Below are 19,098 nucleotides of genomic sequence, written 5' to 3' on the forward strand. Positions count from 1 at the left end.
TCATAAAATGCTTCATGTTTCAATCAAATTTCTAGAAAGACATTTTGTGGCTTCATGGTTCACAGTTGGAAATGATGAGTAATGATAAGCCTGGAATGTCTTTCATGAAAGCACAGACACTTGGCATGTTTGCAGCTTGTGTTTTCTCTGAAGTGATCAGGCGGGTTGCTAAGTGCCCATTATTCCTTTGGGATCAGCTTACATAAAGGCTGAAAGCAGCAGTATCTACTCAAACAATTTCTTTAATGTACCGCTGTACATCAAAAGAGATCCAGATTTGTTTCATTATTCAAATTTGCAGTGCTAAATCTGCCCATGAGAATAGAAACGCAACAATATTTGTTGAGTATAATGTCATATCTGATAGGAATGATGTACACGACCATAAATGCAAACGTCAAAAATGGTAGTGGTTGTCAAAAGAAAAAAAGCTTTTGTGCACCTGTATCGCAAAGTGATGGGAAAAGGTTGTCAATTCTGTCGCTTCCAAACCCTAACGGCAAATTTGACACTGTAATGCCCTTTAACAATCTGTCCACATTCCTGGTTTCCTTATCTTGTTTTCTATCAATGCTTCTTATTTTCTGCTTGCTTTCTGAACATTTTTCCATCTCCCATTTGTTGTTTTATGGTCTCTGTACGATTTTTGTTCACCTCACTTGGCTTTTCTCTATTTTTTTCCCCCACTAAATTTAAAAAAGGGAGGAAGTTTTGCTTTGCACAACTCAGCAACTCACATATGCCAGTGCCAAGGTATCGAATTTCTGGAGGAAAAAAAAACAATGAATATTTTAAATAACAATGTTCTGCATGTGTGCATCTCTAATATGCATGATCTGTTTCTCTGTGTGTGATCTTCTGTATTTCTGTGCACATATTGTGTTTGTGAGGATGCTGTACGCCACAGAAAAGATCCTGTTTCATGTGTGAGGTCAGGTTCTCCTGCTCTGTCATCAGGTCGAGCAGGATTTAACGGGAACACAGCACATCGTGATCAGGTGACGAGGGAGAATGGTACCCAGGAAAAAAAGGAGGATGATGGGAATTGTGTCTTTCTGTGTCACATACCATAACTAGATAGTATACTTACAGAGTGACTGGTACACCACAGAGCAATACACTTTCAAATGTAAAGGATCAGTTACCTCTCAGGAATGAGGGCTTACTGTAACGCTAGTTTTTCCCAACAGACAGATTAACAAATAAAGTGGACATTTTGCTTGCAAACTCTTGAAGACCCAGGAGAAGTGTCCACAAATGGGCATCAACCTTATTTAATAATACAGTATATTTCCGTACACTGCATTTCAGCTTAATGAGGTAAGTCAGTTTTATCTACCTTGCATTGTGCATATCTCAATGTAACCTGCAAAACCACCCTTAAGAACCAAATCAGACTTTAAACATAAAGCTTAACAATATAGAAAAAGACTGATGCACACTTCAGGTGTGTCCATCCTCTGTTTCACCATCATGAGAACGAGTTGACTGGCCTTGAAATGAACCTTGCACCCTTGACTAAACGGATTAAAGACAATATGGACACAGGAAAGTAGCCCACAATAGTTTATATAATACATTTGCCCAATGTAAGCAGGCTGACTTAAAATGCTTCCTTTCTGGAAGTGGCTGCCTACAAATAACTTGCTGCTTTCTGTAATCCCTCCGACAAGTTCACATGGGGGCCCAACTCTATAGTCGGTCAGAGGATTATTACATCAACCTGATCTGCTAAATAATGTCTGGACTGTTTTTGCATTACTTCAGTCATGTGTCCATAGTTCATATTGGACAAAGATTGTCTTCTCATTATCAGAGCACATTTGTAGATTAGCTTGGTTGGACTTTAATACATGTGTGGTGTGTGTGTGTGTGTGTGTGTGTGTGTGTGTGTGTGTGTGTGTGTGTGTGTGTGTGTGTGTGTGTGTGTGTGTGTGTGTGTGTGTACATGTGAAGAACAACGGTCATCTGGGAATTTTGCAGTCATATATTATGGTATTAGTACTACAGTTCTTCCAAGGAACTGGCTACCAAACAGCGGCTGCAGCTACAGTAACTGATCCATGTTTGAGTGCAATTTCCGTACATTGATAGCGAGGCCTTTTCTACAGAATATACTGGTGTCTTCTTAGAATTAATTAATATTTCTGACTTAATTCTCAATGTATTCCTCAGAGAGTATTCAGTTGTGTCTGTTCCTGTACTTCTTATCTCTCACATTATGACTATCCTTTTCCATGCTCGACATATGGATGCAGGCTGCTGCTAAAAAAGCACATCCTCTAAAGTAATCCAATACAAAGCTATACCATTTATTCTCCCAGAGGAAATTCCATTTACAAAGCTCTCACACTCTCTAACATTTACAAACACTGAGCTGACGCAACATAATTTCTCTCTCTCTCCTTATCCTTTTACTTGTTTTCTTTTACTCTCAAGCTTTTAGATCCCCTGTCAGCGGTGTGTTGGGTGGATATGTTGGGCAAAAAAAGTGTGTAAGTATCAATTGCTCCCAGGGGAAACAACATCTGGGAAGAGCTCCATCGCCTTCAAACATACGGTGTGAGTTCAATAATGGGCCCTGGATACAGAAATGCAATATAGCTTTTCAGGCATGCTGTAGCAGATAATAAAAGGCTGGTTAGTTATCCTGACCCTCAGAGGAGACATTGGATCAGATGATGAGGCATGACTAATCATGTGTTGATTCCAAAGAAGAGAGGGATACTGTATGCGTACAGCGCTGAGATCAGGGGCTACTGTCAGGATGCTCTCAGTGGCATGGGATTCATTTCACTTCTTAAGTACTGGGTAATGTCTTAGCACAGTTCTCTTGTTTTTTCTGTCATCTTCATTTGTTCTCTTTAATTCTCTAAAGTAAGTAAACATTGGCAAATCTGCAATCCTGGACATCCGAATTGGGAGAGACTGGAGCCCCCTGTCTAAACAAACAAATTCCACAGTGTTGTCTCATTTGTTTTACCATTCTCCTCTGAACCAATAAGCCAAAGCTTTCACTCATCACTCCTTTACTGTCTTACAGCTTTCGCATTTTATACAGCTGTGTATTCATTTTTATATTATTAGCGTGCTGCAAACATATGGTCTTAGTGTCGACCAACATCAGGCTCCCAATCATGTCTGCACTGCAGGAGAGGTGAGGAGAGGTCCAGCACCTGATGCTTGGACGAAAGACAAGCTCTCAGTGGGTCAATAATCAGATAATAGCAAACACACATTAGTAGTTGTTATTCATAGCAGGGAATCAAAGAAAAAGGATGATAAGGAAGGCAGCCAACAGAACTCATGCATGGACTATTTCCTTCTTTGTGTGAGAGCCAGCTGTGAGAACATGCGATCTCAGGCATTTACTCATACAGCATTTTATACATGAGTACAGCTTAAAAATATGGGTGAAGTTATTACTTTACAACTGAGAGTCCACTGGGTATGCATTGACTGTTTAAATTAATACATTTTATCAAGGTAACTAGACTTCCTTCTAACAAAAACCCAATTGATCGATGGATCTAGTGAGCCATGTACAGTTCAGCTGGTAACTTTTATAAAAAGCAACATTTGATGCTATTTGCTAAAGCTCTCACATTTAGACGGTTGTGCATGAAACAGATAATCTGTGGGAAAAAAATCTGGTGTCTTCACCTCCCCACAGGTGTCAGAGCGGTGGAGTCCAACGTAACGTTAAATAATGCTCATGAACTTCAATCAAACTGTATATTGATGACTGCATTGCACATTTCTCACCTCGTTTTTTTTAAGAAACATGTTTTAGTTTACTTTTCAGATGTCAAACAAGAACGTGCGCTTTTGTCGGTGGGTGGTGCTCGGTTTTGGCTTAGCTTTTTTCAACATGGCAGCCGGATCACAAACGTTTCTATTTTAGAGCTAGACAAACTGAGATATTTTCAAAATATCCAGATTTTCTTATTGGCAAGAATGCAAAAAAAATGCCAATGCAAAGAGATTCTTTATATGTATCTGACCAGTGCTGCTTGTTTCAAATTTCAACAAATGTATTTCAGCAGTAGAATATTCAGTTCTAAATCATTTCCATTCATTAGAAACACTGCACAAATCTGCACAACCTTTTCAAATGGAGAAACATTTAGCACACCATTGACACATATTAAGCAATGCAGGCCTTTGAGGGAACAGATGAAAATTTAGAAAACTGATGTAGCTTATATTAGCATTGATCTGTTAACTTGAATGCTCCACAAAAAGTGTGCAGAGCAGACCGGATAGTGTGAATAAGTTGTTTGTTTAATATACAGTGAAGACTTTTGTCCCCTCAGTGACTTGCTTGCTTGGGGAGCTCTTTCCCCTCTTTAAAAACTATTTCATCATCAAACAATCAAACAATTGTGTTTGTAAAATGTAATCATGACCGAAAGAACGAGATCGTGGATACAAGCGACCGAAATGGGATTTCTCCGCAGGGTGGCTGGCATCTCCCTTAGGGATAAGGTGAGAAGTTCAGTCATCCGGGAGGGACTCGGAGTAGAACCGCTGCTCCTTCCCGTTGAAAGGAGCCAGTTGAGGTGGTTCGAGCACCTAGTGAGGATGCCACCTGGGCGCCTCCCTAGGGAGGTGTTCCAGGCACGTCCAGCTGGGAAGAGACAGAGGGGTAGACCTAGGACCAGGTGGAGGGATTATATCTCTTCGCTGGCCTGGGAGCGTCTTGGAATCCCCCAGTCAGAGCTGGTTGAGGTGACCAGGGAAAGGAAAGTTTGGGGCTCTCTGCTGGAGCTGTTACCTCCGCGACCCTGACGGAAAAGCGGGAGAAGATGGATGGATGGATGGTAATGTAATCATAAGAGATATTCAGTCAAATGTGATTCGGTCTGTATTCATCCACCAGAGAAACAGAGAAGAGTTTAATTTCCTTCAACAGGAAGAACAGACCTTATCCGAGTGTATGGGATGATAAATCTTTCTCCTTGTGGTTTTCTTGTGCGGTGTAAATATCCTTTAGGCAGGGTAAAGCCTTGAGTGGCAGACTGGCTGTGCGTATCAAGATGCCCTCAGACTTCCAAAGACTGTATTGAGTTGTAGACTGTTTTGAGGTTTCCTGTTTTTTTTCTTATCCCCGTATGTTTTTTGCTGTCTTCCCTCGATTGCGCTTCTACACACCTGCTCTTAATCAGCCTCGTTAGTCCTTCACTGCTCTCCGAATGCCCCCAGCCAATCAGCTTCCTGCTTGCCTCATCACCTCATTCCTCTCACCTGTGATACTACCCATCGCTCCACCTGCACTCAATCTACGCATCAGATTTGTTTGTATTTGTATTATTTACAGTAGTCTTTCTCGATTGTTTTTTTTTTTATTTCGTCAAATAATCAGCACGTCATTAAGCTTCTTGAAAGACATATTTTGTAAAAACACTCACATGTATTTGTGGTGTGACTCGGCCTTTGTCATCATTGTTGCATTGTTTATAAGTTTATTGTATTTTCTGCTGTCAATTTAATCCTTGTAATTTCGAGTGATTGATGTGAACGCTCTCATTATTAATTGTAAATAAACAATACTTTGTTTGTGATGACAGTTGTATAGTTTTGTATACTTTGAACCGCTAGCGTTGTCCAATGAGCTTCAGGCGCAGTGGGTTTTTGATACGTTCCATAAATGTGTCTTTCCCCATGACCCGCTGGAAATCCCCCGTCAGAGAGCCATGTGCACGCACACTTTAATTCTAACAAACACATTCAATAAAATCTTTCCTGAGGCATATGACATCACGGGGACAGTTGGCATAACCTAAAAACCATTTCCCTGTTAAATATGTTATTTTATTAACACAAAATATTCCCACAACCATCTGGTGACCCTGAGAAATTACCCCAGGTTTGATAACCACCCAAAGAGTAGGTCTACATATAAGAGAATGGATCATGTGTCGCCCAATAGTCTTCTTAGATTCAGAAAACTAGTGCAAACATACAGCTGCCAACGTACATCATTTATTATTTTGAATGACAGGCATAATGGTGGTCCTCCTTCATTATCATCATCAATTCAGAAATTCAGTGATTTACAAAATGGATTGAGATTTAGAAATCTGCTACAAGCTTGTAATCATGAAGCCACGACACACACTTGACATTGTTTCTTTACATTGCACAGATTTGAAGTAATACCCTGTTGCCAAAAGTAACAGACAATGAGAACATGAAATGTTATGTTGAATCTTCCACAGTTGGCATTAACAGTGTTTTTTTAAGCTGTTAATTTGACCAAAAATAAGGAAGCCCTTCCCAACTGCTTTGTTTTAACACATTGGTTGGTTCAAAAGGGTCTATCCACAGATCACACTTCCAGGATCTATAAGTGCTTCAATACAGAGATGCAGTGCTTATGGTTATACGATATGATTTTATTTCAAGTCTCATAAAGGAGGACTATATATTCTAACAGAAAGTGTCACGTCGAGACAAAACCAGAGAGACGCATAAATAGATAGATACATAGCTAGATAGATTTTATTAGGCAGATATGCACCGGATGTAAAGACATCTGCATAAAACTCCTTCAACCCTTTATATGGAAGAACATAATTAACCTGATCATACAGGAGAGCAAGCTCTGAATTCTAGTGATTCATTAAGCGGACACACAAGACTGAACCTAAATGACTCAACATCCCTTCGAAATATCACGGTGGGGAAACTTGCAGGTTTGTGTGTGGGAGAGAAAAACAGACAAAATAATATGATTATCCAGTCTCATGTAATTCAGGTTTGGCAATATTGTAGCCTTAACAATCATGCCAATAACACTCTTTATTTGCTGTAGGGAGGTAATGAGTGAGTGAGAGAGAGAGAGAGAGAGAGAGAGAGAGAGAGAGAGAGAGAGAGAGAGAGAGAGAGAGAGAGAGAAAGAGCGAGCGCACTATAGGATACTGGATGTATATTGGTCCAGTTTCCTGTTTGAGAGACTTCCTGAAATAATTTGCCATAGTTGTATTCCGTTCTGAAGACAATATAGTGCTTTGAGTTGAAACAAGCCGAGCAGTAGAAGCTGCAAAGTAACCTCAAACTAGAGACATGCATTCCCGTGGGAGCTTTTAGCGCTTTATCATCTGACGTTTTTCATTATTCTTTGAGCTAGTTTTGGAGAATAGATCTTTATCCACCTGATAAAATAAAGACTAAATTAAATTGAAAAAAAAGATCAGTTCTGATTTACAGTCACTAAGGGACCACGGTTAAATAAGATCACTGTGAATAAAAAAAAAACTAAAGGCAACATTTCCACAGTTCTACTTCTACACAAATTGAGAAGAGGTGGAGGCTTCTCGCCTACTGAAACTGTTTGAGCAATTGGCTTTCAACGTGTCTTAATGCGTCTTGGGTGCATTTACACTTTTGTGATATCCGATAGCTATAAGATCTGCCTGTGAAGAGTTAATGGGTTCTCACATTTGTTATGTGTTTTATGCACTGCAAAGCTGCTTCAATATACCCATCTATTGAGTTGTCAACCGACAACTTGCAATGTTTTTCCCTATATGTGCTTTCTCTCTCATTGATTTCAAAACAGAGGTCACTTAATTCAATGTGTATAATGCCGTGCTAAGACTGCATCATATATGCCCGGATATTGCCCAACCTGCCTGACGTAGGGTCAGGCATGACATGGGCATCAGGTGCAACAAATGCTATTTTTTGGCCTTTATCTTGCGTTCATGATCTTGATCAATAGGATCACAGAGCGCTCTTCTCCGCACAACTGTAAACATGGCTGAGTGGAAGAGGCACAAAGTTTGTGCTGCTATGAGGAACTGTAAAACTGAAAAAAGGTCTTTATTTATTTCAATAAAAAGACAGAAGAGACAGCCAGTATCTGTTTGTAGTAGCTTTGTATGATGACATTTCTGATCGTCACTATCACATGTGCTCTGTTCTTGTTTTTTATTTATTGTCTGTAACTGTGCTGCTGCCTGTCTTGCCGGGGACTCTCTTGTAAAAGGAGATTTCTAATTTGAATGTCACTTCTCCTGGTGAAATAAAAGGATGCTATTGTTTGTTTAAGTTATTATTCCTAGACCATTTGTTGCACCTCCTTGGCATCATGGCCATCCGGTTTACTTGGTCGGGAAACCATGTGTACTTTACTGTCTCTGGTCAAGTAACAATACAAATGTATACAATTTGTCTGACTAGTGTAACAGACAAATACTCTGAACCTCGAATAACTCAATAATAACGAAATTGGCAGATTTTGTGACTAACGTTCCCCATGCAGCAGCAATGGGCCTTTAAAGGTGGGAAGAGGTGTATTAGAGCTAACAACAGCTGCACTTAATTTAGGTTTACCACAGACCTGTCTCACATGGACAGTTAAATGAGACACAACAATGGAATGAAACTGTTTGTTACCTATTCTGTGAGGTTTGGTAGATTTTGCATCATCTATTTTAAATATTTCATTTAATTCAGATGTATAGAAGTCAGCATCACTGTGCTTTTTTTTTTCTCTTCCCAGCTAAAATATTTCCTACTAATTGACAGAGCGATGCAGAGCCCCCCACTACTTGTCAACTCACATTAAGATGTAAAATCAGCCAAAAGAGTGTCTCCAAAAACTAGTGCCGACTCTGGCCAAAGGTCGCTACAATCATTGCACACTACACAAATCCCTATTACACTGACAGCCAAAGTGTCATTCCTAAGGAGTGAGCTACAAAGAAAAGGTTTAGTTTAAAAAACAAACACATGATGTCTGTCAAATATTGTGCGTTTTAACACGATTTGCATGTCTTTCATGATCAGTGATGAAAAATGTGCTTAAATGAGATGTATGAAAGGCTTCACCTAAATTGCCCTTAGCACATGTTTTTATGGTTGAAGTTAGTAAGGAGTTTAGGTTGGCGGCCAGATGAAGATTGCACAAGTTGTGAAGACCACAACCCAGTCACCATCATGATTATATCACAAAAGATAGACTGTTTTTTGTGAGGAAACAAAGTGTTAAACAACACTATTTTCACCCTCACTCCACCTTCTTTGACTCTGACAGTTAATAACAAACATCTGCATGCAGGAAAATGTTTACTTTACATTTGAGGATTTTTTCCAACGAGGAGGGGGATTGCTATTATTTAACAAAAATAATAATAACAAGGGGTATTGCATTTCATAAGGAGTTGTTTGGTTGATTTGTCTTTAGAAACAGGAAGAAGCTCTCCACCATTTTAGAAATGACCTCCACAAGTTTCTGCATGGAATTATGTTTAATGACTTAATATGAATTGTTTATATTTACAATGATCAAATCTCCATGTGTAATATAAGAGACTCACAGAGAATGAGGGCCTATGCAGTTTATACGTTTCTATGGCCACAATAACCGCATTATGATTTATTTGGTCCACAACTTTATTGTATTGTTTCACTCTTATCTCTATATGGTTGCCTCCAGCAACAGCACGAACCTGTTTCAGCAAAAATGATCTGAAAACCCACTCTACATTTACATGACATAGCAGAGCGTTTTGTGATAAAGAGCCCCAATACTCATCCCAGTAATAGCCCTATAAAAAGCCACCAGGCTTAAAGGAGAGTCAATAAAGGCTTAACATTTGCCAGGTGTCAAGATACACACTTCAAAATATCTTTATGTTGCAAAGTAAAAGCAGGATGTTTAAATAGGCAACTGTTAACTAACACGTTAGCAAGCATCGGTCACAGCCGGTTCCCCAAAAATGTGTTTTTGGAGGTTTAGCAGTGGCTGACATGAAACCTTGCGTGGCTAAATGAAAGAAAATACATATTTATACGTAAAGATCTATGTTTCATGGAAACCTTTTGGATTCACAATTAGGTATCGGCTAATTACTAGCCTAACTACTTTTTTCATTATGTAGCCAATTCATAACAACCACATTGAATAGATGCAGGGTATGCTTGAATTATGAACATTTGAAAAAGCAGTTTCTATGAGATCACATAGTCCTGTTTAAACGCCATGTCAAAATGAGACGGCTGTTAAAAACTAAACATTTACTCTCAGTCATCATGGTATAAACAAAGGAAGATATACATAGAGGTTTGATTAATCCATATTGTGCTCTGATGACACTTACTGCAGAAAATAGTTTTAAATGATTTATCATGATTGGATAATACAAAAAAATGTATATCATTTTTCTTACATAAGAATGCTGCTGATTCTGTCAATTTCACCTCCTTCTAAGCATTATTCTCATGCTGGTGTCAAGTGTTTTCACATTGAATCCATTCTGCAGCTCTAGATGAGGAACACATTTCTTGTTGGCTCAGCTGCACATTGGTGCTTTCCTGATTGCAACTGTGCAATCCGAAAACATAAACTCATTTTTCATTTTGACAACATAATTAGTATCTTTCCATCTTTGACAACGTAATTTCTTTTTAACTACACTTGTTGGCAGGTGTATGTAAAAGCAGTCTGAGTCTCCTCCGACTCTTTGGACTTTAGACTTATTCCGTTGTCTTCTGTGTTGTTCCAGATATGACCTAGATGACCATCATAAGGCTACAACTTCTGTTTCCCTCCTATGTCAATCAAGAATGGTTTACACATGCTTGTGTCATAAAAGGGCGACTTTCATCAACGACGATCATAAAACAAAATTGAAAAACATTTGTGGAATACTCCATTAAATTCAACACACATTTTAGTAATTGAAAAGAAATGTATTCAAATGTCTGACTGACTGAGTATTGGAGGGGTTGGTTGGCCTACTAAAATGTGGAATTTTGCCCAAAACAAGAAGTGAGATTTTAAGGTGTGTCAAAAAAGAGGCACTTTGGCTGCCTTTTCCAGTCACACTTGGGGGTATATAGACCCAGGGCAACAATGAAGAATGATGCATGGAATAAAAAGAAAATGTCATGTGTTCAAGGAGTGTAAAGGGAGGGTTGAGGGACAATCTGAGGTGGGCCTTGTTGATGAGTTGTCCAGTAGAATCTGAGGTTGTGGGGTGAGGTTTTAGTCATAATGAACAGCAATGGAGTGACTCAAAAAGTTTGGGTCTGGGGTGGAGAGCATCAAGACATTATTTCCTGATACCTCGAGTGGTACAGGTCCTATTAGTATGGAACATTTATTTCATGAGTGGGTCCCCATTTTGTTTATTTCATTCATATGTGTATGAGTACTACATGGGATACTTTACCAGTGATTTCACAGTAATCAACTAACATAAAGGCAGTGGTAATAAATGCTCTCAGACTCAGTAATATGTCAATATTAATGGGGGAAAAGACGACTTAACGCTAGTTATCCTTGATGATAGTAATTATGTATTCAAATTACTTTAACATTGAGATTTGCTAATTTGTCTCTGGGAAGTAAATGCATTCAGCATGTGTGTTCCAGGTCACGATGTGTTTAGTGACTAAAATTGAACGTTTACATACTTTTTCAGGGTCCCCTTAAGCTATCAAACCCACTTCCTTTTTCTACAGCTGCTTTCCGACTACAAATATCCTATCCCCCGTTTACAGCTGTATCCAACAATAAACTATAAAGCTTTTTCACGGGTGGCTTAAAAGTCCATATTTAATACATGTGCTGACTGAATGAACTGATACACAAAATCACTTACAATTTACACTCAGCTCAAGTTATAGCAAAGTAAAAGCCAACCATATGCTAAAAGTATTAGGCGTGAGACATAAACTATCTGTGAAAGATGAATATAGAGAGAAAAGATATAGAGTGAGCCATAAAGATCTCTTGCGTCTATCAAAGGCAGGACAGTGATAAGTATTTCTAGGGTGTGAAAAAAGCATTGGTATGCAAAAACAAGAAAGATGGAAGAGAACACGCGTCTATGCTGGGCCTTACTTGCACATGTTAATCAGACGTAGTTTTTTTGAAACACAAATTCCTTCAGGAAATTAAAGTATATGTTCTCTATTTGAACACAATTTAACATGTGTTGTTTACAGCCCAGGACTTTAAAAGTTATAGCCATCCATGATGTCAGTTTATGTAACCCTCACGAATGAAAATAATTTTAACATCCTTGATTACAGAAGCAGGTTCCTTTTGCTGTGGCCAACATCAAGACCTCACACTCTGACAAAGTCTTGAGGAAGTGAAATTCATAACTTGGACAAGAAATCCAGGAAGAAAGAAGCACGTTTATGCGAAGACAACCACATCCTCTTGACAAATAATTAAAATGTCTTGCAGAAGAAAAATACCACCAGGAGTTTAGAAAGGAAAGGAAAAGGAGACAATCAGTGCGCTTACAGCAGTGAGTACCACATCGCACGGACATTAATCATTGGGTTACACATATTGGACGACATGTGACATGGTCATATTGCAAAATAATAGGAAGCAGGTTCAACAAGGTTGAACGCCTGTTCTTGATTGCTGTCTTCACATTGTCGAACTTTTCAGTTTGTAAGAGACATGCTTATCATCAGTCAAAAGAATGAAAACAAACCACGGAACTTTGCCAAAACTCACAGAATTAAATAGCAATTCCTCTGTCATAACTAACCTGCTCGCCAGACTATTTACATGATTACTGACAATCAGGGAAACTTCAATCTTGCTTTTTCTTCACTGGTCATGTAAAACAAAAGTAATTTTTCTTCTTCTTTAGTTTCAATGTGCGGTGTCGATTGAGAGGTGCCAGCTCATGGCATGGGTAATCCCAAGGTGCCCTTAAGCATGGCACCAGACCCCTACACTGCTCCCCAGAACAATTGGCACTGTGTGTGTGGTGCTGGGTTAATGTAAGTGTGTGACAATAAAAAAGGAATTCAGGAAGTCGTCCAAATGCTGACTAAGTGTTTGTTATTATTACAACTGTATAAAAATAACATTTTAAGTATTTAAACAGTGATTGCTGAATGGCGCCCTCTGCTGAAACTGATGCCTTTATTTGCAGTCTTCTTGTGAACATTTAAATGTATTTATACATATATTTTATCTGATGAACAATAGAGTATTTGCTGTTTGTGTTGCACCACATCAGTAGTGTTACATTATATTGGGATAAGTGGGCCATTGCAGAGCAGCTTTAAGATGAATGCCCATTGATAAACTTTAATGACTTGAATAGGGAAATGATATAAGGTGAGTCTTCCATGTTCGAGGTAAATATCTGCAGGTGTACTTTATCCATGTAGAACTTGTCAAAGATGGTCTAATAACTATGCTTGATTGGAAGGTGTACTCTCTCTCTGAGCACTGCACCAAACTTAAAAATAATATCCACCATGCTTATTGTCATTACACTGGTTTCAACTTTTCAGAGTGCAGTAAACATCTAAATTCACCTGCATGACTTGAAACAAAAAGCTTGTTCATGGAATTACCATCTTTTCAAACCACGGATCTTATCAGTGTTATTGGATGTCTCATTATACTTCCTAAAAATTGGATGCATAATCTCTCATCTACAAAAAACAAGATTAATCATTTTGGTGTGACTCACCAGGGAAACCAAATATCCATTATTTTTGTCATGGTTTTGGTCGATAAATATAATCAAAACAGTGTTTGGACAAAGAACCCCTGTCTGCCTTTATACCGGGAGGCATTTCATGTCTTGTGAGAAGACACAGAGCAGTGCCATGTGCCCTGTTAAGAGGAGAGGGTTGTAGCTGGGTGACAGTGCGCGCTGTCCTTTCAGCACCAAGGATTCACATTCAATCACAGGAGGTAAACTTTGCATAGAAACAACGGAGGTGTTGTCCAAATAGTTATTATAATAGCCAGCAGTCAGACACAAATTGTATATTGGGTATTCCCGGGAAGACTTCCAGAAGTGTAAAGTCATATTTTCATTCTTTGACCCGTGGCAATGCATGAACTATATTTTCATAAAGTTATGAAACATGCTGATTTCATTCAACGTGTTTTCATAATAGAGTAAACTACTCAAGCCTCACTGGTCAGCCTGAGAGGGAGTGTAGAAATCCAAATACACGCCCTGACTTAAAGAAAGCTGTAGCAACCACAGTAGGTTAGTACAAACTAATCTGTGGAGAAACCTTGTAAACCTCAACTATGCTGTAGTCGGTTGTTTTGTCTAGAAAGTACAGTGCACTAACTTTTAAAAACGTGAGTAAATAATTTTCGCAGAACAATCCCTAAACGGTGCGTAATTGTGTTACAATTCCCAAGATAATGTAAAGTGCGCAGTGGCTCTAAATGAAGTTATGAGAATCACATGGATATATGGGAGACTTTCGATGCCGGTATCTGCGCTGTGTGCTGGGCTAATTGGAAATTTCATTGGAAGTATTAGTTGGAAAACCGCTTCCTGTAACTGCGTATCGCACAGATAAATGGAGTAACGGAAAGGAGGGGTGCGCAGAGAACTTCACACGGTGTGCAAGTGATGGTCAGTCAACTCAAGTGGACTTTTTGCTTCAGGCGTGCCAATAATGCGTCCTATTATTATCACATACACGGAGTAACCCACAAGGGACAGGTCACGGCGTCTGCGAGACAGAATAAAAAGTGAGCTGATCCGCTCCTTCAGTGAGGACTTGAGCACCGGATCTTTCAGCAATTTGTCAACTCTCTCCCTGCAGTCGGCCGGTGTTCAAAGGATGGACACAGACTCTTAACGAATACTCATATGACTGCTGATGTTCTGTTTCCTACTTTAGAAGAGCAGACTTTAATGGGACATACTTCGGACCGAACAGATCCCAAAGTTGATTATTTACATTTTCATATGTGTTGGACGCACGGAACGTAATCATTCATTAGCCTATTTGAAAACGCTATAACGACCAGAAGGTAATTACATTCATCCATCACTCATGGTTAGATACAAAAATGTTTGTTTTAATGTCTGCTCCTATGGGACCTTGCAAATAACTTTATTTGTAAAACAAATCCGGGAACTCCCGAACTAAAAGTTTAAAAACAGTAAAGCAACAACAGTGTAACCAAGACAAACAGTAAAGATGACCAATAAACATAGGCTATATCCTATTTCCATTGATGTAAGGCCAGATTAGAGTTGACTGAATAACCTTTAAAACTATGTTTAAATAATTTGTACCAATAATCGTTGTTGTACAATTTGGAAAATACGATGCGGTATGTGTATTATAAAGGCTAGTTTAGGGATTAAGTACATCAATTGTGATCCACGTGATGTGTAATTACTTGCTAACTGAGATCAAATGTGATTTTATGCAAATTAAAGATGTAGTAGGAAGAGCTTTTGGACAGCTTTGTGGCTAACAGTCAAAGTCTGGTCCGTCAGACCGCTGTTAAAGCGTTGTTCAGCGGTTGTAGGACCAATATGTATCTTGGTCATTGAGAAGCACTTTGATTCGCCATTCATGCTCTATCTCTCTTGCAGGTTTGGGTTCAACTTTTTTCCCACAGTAGTTGGAAAAGGAGTTCACTTTTTTTCTCTCCACGGAAGCTATGAGCGGACTGCGTAAACACGTAACTATGGCACTGGTGCTACTGATGTGCGCACTGACCCGCCACAGCAGTGAGAGCGCGCCCTCAGCGACCCAGGAGTCGGCTGCAGGCGGCAGGGATGCACAGCAGGACTGGAGGCGGATGGTACAGATCGTGAAACACGTGGAGGACAACCGGGGTCGCCAAAGCACCAGAACGGCAGCCCCATTAACAGCGCGGAGCCCTGCGGTGGATCTAAAGGATTTACGCAAGCTGAAAACAGACAGAGGGGATCAGGCTAGCGGTGAGTGACGGCTTGTCTCCTGGGCGGGACCCTTATGGTGGATTCATGCTGTAGCCTGTAGTAAAGGATGTAGCCTACTAGAATATAACCTATATTGCAAAGTCATTGTACACTCATGGAACTAAGAAGGGATAATAACAACACGTATGTTTAAAGTATAAAGCATATCGTGCACGCACATTTGTTTTTCTGTTTGTGTTTGCCTCTCACTGAATACATTTAAGAAAAATACACTTTCCCTGGTGATGTGAAGGATGACCCCTTAGAAAATATGCTTCAATGAATGAAATACTTGCTGTTTAAATCTAACTCTTCCTTTCCTATCTTCTCTCCTTCCACAGTCGTATTCCCCAGAGATCTCAGGAAGAAGGAGAAATTCCTAAAACATATAACAGGTGAGGCCACTTTTGTGTCACAGGTGCTTGATCGTCCTGTGTCAAAAGTGTGAGAAAGTCTACCTTTTGTAGAAGAATTGTTATTGGATGGATGGAAGATGGTTTAAACAAAACAAGACGAGTGATTGATAGTCTTGCAAACTGTAATGGCTGTAAAACAGATGTAAGTGCAGGTTCCCAGAGAGCTGGAAATGTTCTCACAGGCTGCCTGTCTTTCCTTCAGGTCCGCTATACTTCAGTCCAAAGTGCAGAAAGCATGTGTACAGACTCTACCACCACACCAGAGACTGCACAATACCTGCATGTAAGCCCTTACAAAATAAGGAAAGACTCTTTGGCAGTCCAACGTCAACATGATGTATATGTCAACAGCTTCCACTCATACTCTCTGTTTCATCTTCTTTTCTCAGACTTCAAAAGATGTGCGCGGCTTCTCACAAGACTAGCTGGCAGCCCGCAGTGCACAGAGGGGTAGCACACACAAGGTACAGTAACATATATTCACCTTTAATACAAACAAATGTGTTACGCTGCTTATGGTTCAGGGGAGACACTACAGGTGAATATGGTAAACATTTGAAGTAATAGATCTCCAGTTGGTTATTTACATAGGACAATTATGTTTTCTGAAATATTATGTTTAACTTTGCAAAAGAGGCATTAACTCATGCTAGGTTTGGTGCATTTAGGATGCAAATTTCAGTTGATTTCTTTCTGCTAAATGGAAAGACGGCATGTTTAGCAAGCTTTTGCCTGTAGTGCCTTTGCTCGAACAGAAGATATTTAGATATGGTCCACATGTAGGTGGGATACTTGTAGGAAATATTGAGGTTGACCGCATCAAAACATGTGGGACAGTTTGGAAGTGGTGAAGGAAGTTTTCAGAGAACAATGACACTAAGTTAAAAATGCTGCTACAAGTAAAAGTCCTCTTTAAAATGTTATTAAAGTAAGAGTAGATGATTCATTTTGAGAATATTCAGTTAATCGTTATCAAGGATTTGGTTCTTTAAGACTAAATCCTGTGAAAATCACGTTGTTCAAAATAGTGATAAGTGTGCTGTATCTTGATTTATTGTAATTCTTTTGGACAGCACATATTTTGTTAAGTACTGTCAAGTTGGAAAAAGCGCTAAATTTAAGTTTTTCTGCATTGCAGGTTGAAACCAAAACAAAAGTTCTTCACAAGAAAAAAAACTTGGGGTGAGAAAGTGCCTTGGACAGTGAGAGGGAAGCAAAAAATTCTCTGACCAGCCCCAACTGACTTTAGGCACAGTATGCCCTTCAGGGAGGCCTGCCCTTCTAAGGCGTGGATTATTGCCTCCCGTCGCTCTGCCTGGGCCTCGATGGTTGGCTGTCACCATGAGGGAGGCAACCAGCCAACAAAACCAGACCTAGATAAAGATGGTGGAACTGAAGAGTAGAGAAAGAAACAAGTGGCGGAGAGAAACAAAAACAGGGCCTATTTCCCTGCTGGCATCCAAAAATGTGTTGCTTAAACAAAACAAAAAGGGATAGCATCATTTTATTTTGGTAATTTCTTCGAGAAAAGAGCAAATGTTCTGTTTTTCGTTTGCTCTGTACGGATGTTGTGGGTTGAGCCCATCCCTTCTACTGCACTACCCATTATGCAGAGAAGCTCTCGCAGACCCCCGGCATCAGCATAGTTTATCCCATTTGTGCTCACACTGAGAAAAGACTTGTGATTAAATTATTAATTGCATGAGCATTTCTCTGGGTCTTTGCAAGACATGTTAAAAAAGGAAGGGGTGGTTGTAAGTTGCAGCCCTCCTGTGGATCTTGGTAGAGCGTGGTAAAGTCTATATTTATATTTTTGAGTTGTCACAAGGTTTCACTTTACAAACTATTGGCCAAGAGAAATATGTACATACTGTAAAGCAAAGCATAAGAGGAATCCACCTATCTAGCGTAAATTAAAGTGGCTGGCATTTATCAAATGCATATATATATATATATATATAAAAATGAAATATATTTAAATAAATTATAAGATTGGTACAAATTTGAGTGGTCTTTTTTGTTTTGTGCAGTACTTTCTCTTATGTTGCCGTCTTGACATGTGGAATGCTCGCTGAATGAACACATGACTGGAGCGAGTCCTGCGACTTCAGATCTGCAGAGCTTCCCACAGCAGTTCAGCATATTTCAGTCATTAAGACATAAATACTACGAAAGAGGTTCCTTAAAGAGCCAAATTGCAACACAACCATTTTTTCTTGCCAATAGACTGTGACAAAACTGTCTTTTATTTGTATCTTAGACGTTATTTTAGATGGAAATGGCAAGAAATGACACTTCTTTGGTTTCTTTTTAAGAAAAATACGTTTAAAAGTCAATATCGCTTTTAAAAAACAATGTCTTCATTCCTTTTTATACATTTAATCCTCAGAACTCCTACTGAATGCTTCTGACTTCCCACCAAATTCCCAAATAAGAGTGTTTAGTCTATGAATTTTTCCAGTGTAGTATCTGGGAGAAAAACCCATGTAAGAAAAGCTAATTGCAGTTTTTCTGATTAGGCTTTATGTATTAATTAGAATGTGATGTTAGAGCTTCAGAATTGCTGGTAGACAGAGCCAAGCTACATTTTATATCTGAAAGCACGCTTCCAAAGTTGTCAAATGATTCGGCCTTCCTAGCCATGATTTACTTGGAATACAGGTTGTTTATTCTTCCAGCAGCTCTTGTGGTAGGAGACATAGGGAAGTACTTTGCCTTATGTTCGTTATTTCAGCTCTAAAAAAAGCACAGATGAGATTGGACCACATACCGTCCAAAATACTAAGAAGCACTTTCTAAGAACAGATGATTTTGAAAAATGCACTCACTTTAACTCTGCCATCCATGAAAGTCCCTGGACAGTTAACGCCCTGCTTGACAAGTGAGCCTCCCTAAATCTGAATTCCATTCATGTTTAATGATTAACATCCCTTCTTTATGTTCTACCCCTGGCTGTGGCGAAATGTATGTGGTGT

At 39.3% G+C, this 19,098-nt stretch overlaps 1 protein-coding gene across 2 annotated transcripts; it reads left to right on the forward strand.

Moving 5' to 3' along the window:
* The first annotated feature begins 12,134 nt into the window (after positions 1 to 12,134).
* Positions 12,135 to 18,169, forward strand: LOC134877145 (ALK and LTK ligand 2-like). Of its 2 annotated transcripts, none has more exons than XM_063902542.1 (6): positions 12,135 to 12,272; positions 15,357 to 15,707; positions 16,049 to 16,102; positions 16,326 to 16,406; positions 16,513 to 16,587; positions 17,262 to 18,169. In XM_063902542.1, the coding sequence occupies exons 2-5, from the start codon at positions 15,425 to 15,427 to the stop codon at positions 16,575 to 16,577; spliced, it is 483 nt and encodes a 160-aa protein (XP_063758612.1). In that variant the 5' UTR covers positions 12,135 to 12,272; positions 15,357 to 15,424; the 3' UTR covers positions 16,578 to 16,587; positions 17,262 to 18,169. The 2 variants fall into 2 exon arrangements, with proteins under 2 accessions (XP_063758612.1, XP_063758611.1); XM_063902541.1 differs by lacking the exon at positions 12,135 to 12,272 and adding an exon at positions 14,036 to 14,782.
* Positions 18,170 to 19,098: the final 929 nt, after the last annotated feature.

Source organism: Eleginops maclovinus, chromosome 15 (genome assembly GCF_036324505.1).
Source record: "Eleginops maclovinus isolate JMC-PN-2008 ecotype Puerto Natales chromosome 15, JC_Emac_rtc_rv5, whole genome shotgun sequence".
NCBI classification, from domain to species: Eukaryota; Metazoa; Chordata; class Actinopteri; order Perciformes; family Eleginopidae; genus Eleginops; species Eleginops maclovinus.

Excerpts from the sequence above, each read along its gene's own strand:
- LOC134877145 (XM_063902542.1), top strand. The coding sequence starts at position 15,425 with ATGAGCGGACTGCGTAAACACGTAACTATGGCACTGGTGCTACTGATG. Across the intron at positions 16,103-16,325 it reads ATTCCTAAAACATATAACAG|GTCCGCTATACTTCAGTCCA; the intron begins GTGAGGCCACTT and ends TCTTTCCTTCAG. Across the intron at positions 16,407-16,512 it reads AGACTGCACAATACCTGCAT|ACTTCAAAAGATGTGCGCGG; the intron begins GTAAGCCCTTAC and ends TTCTTTTCTCAG.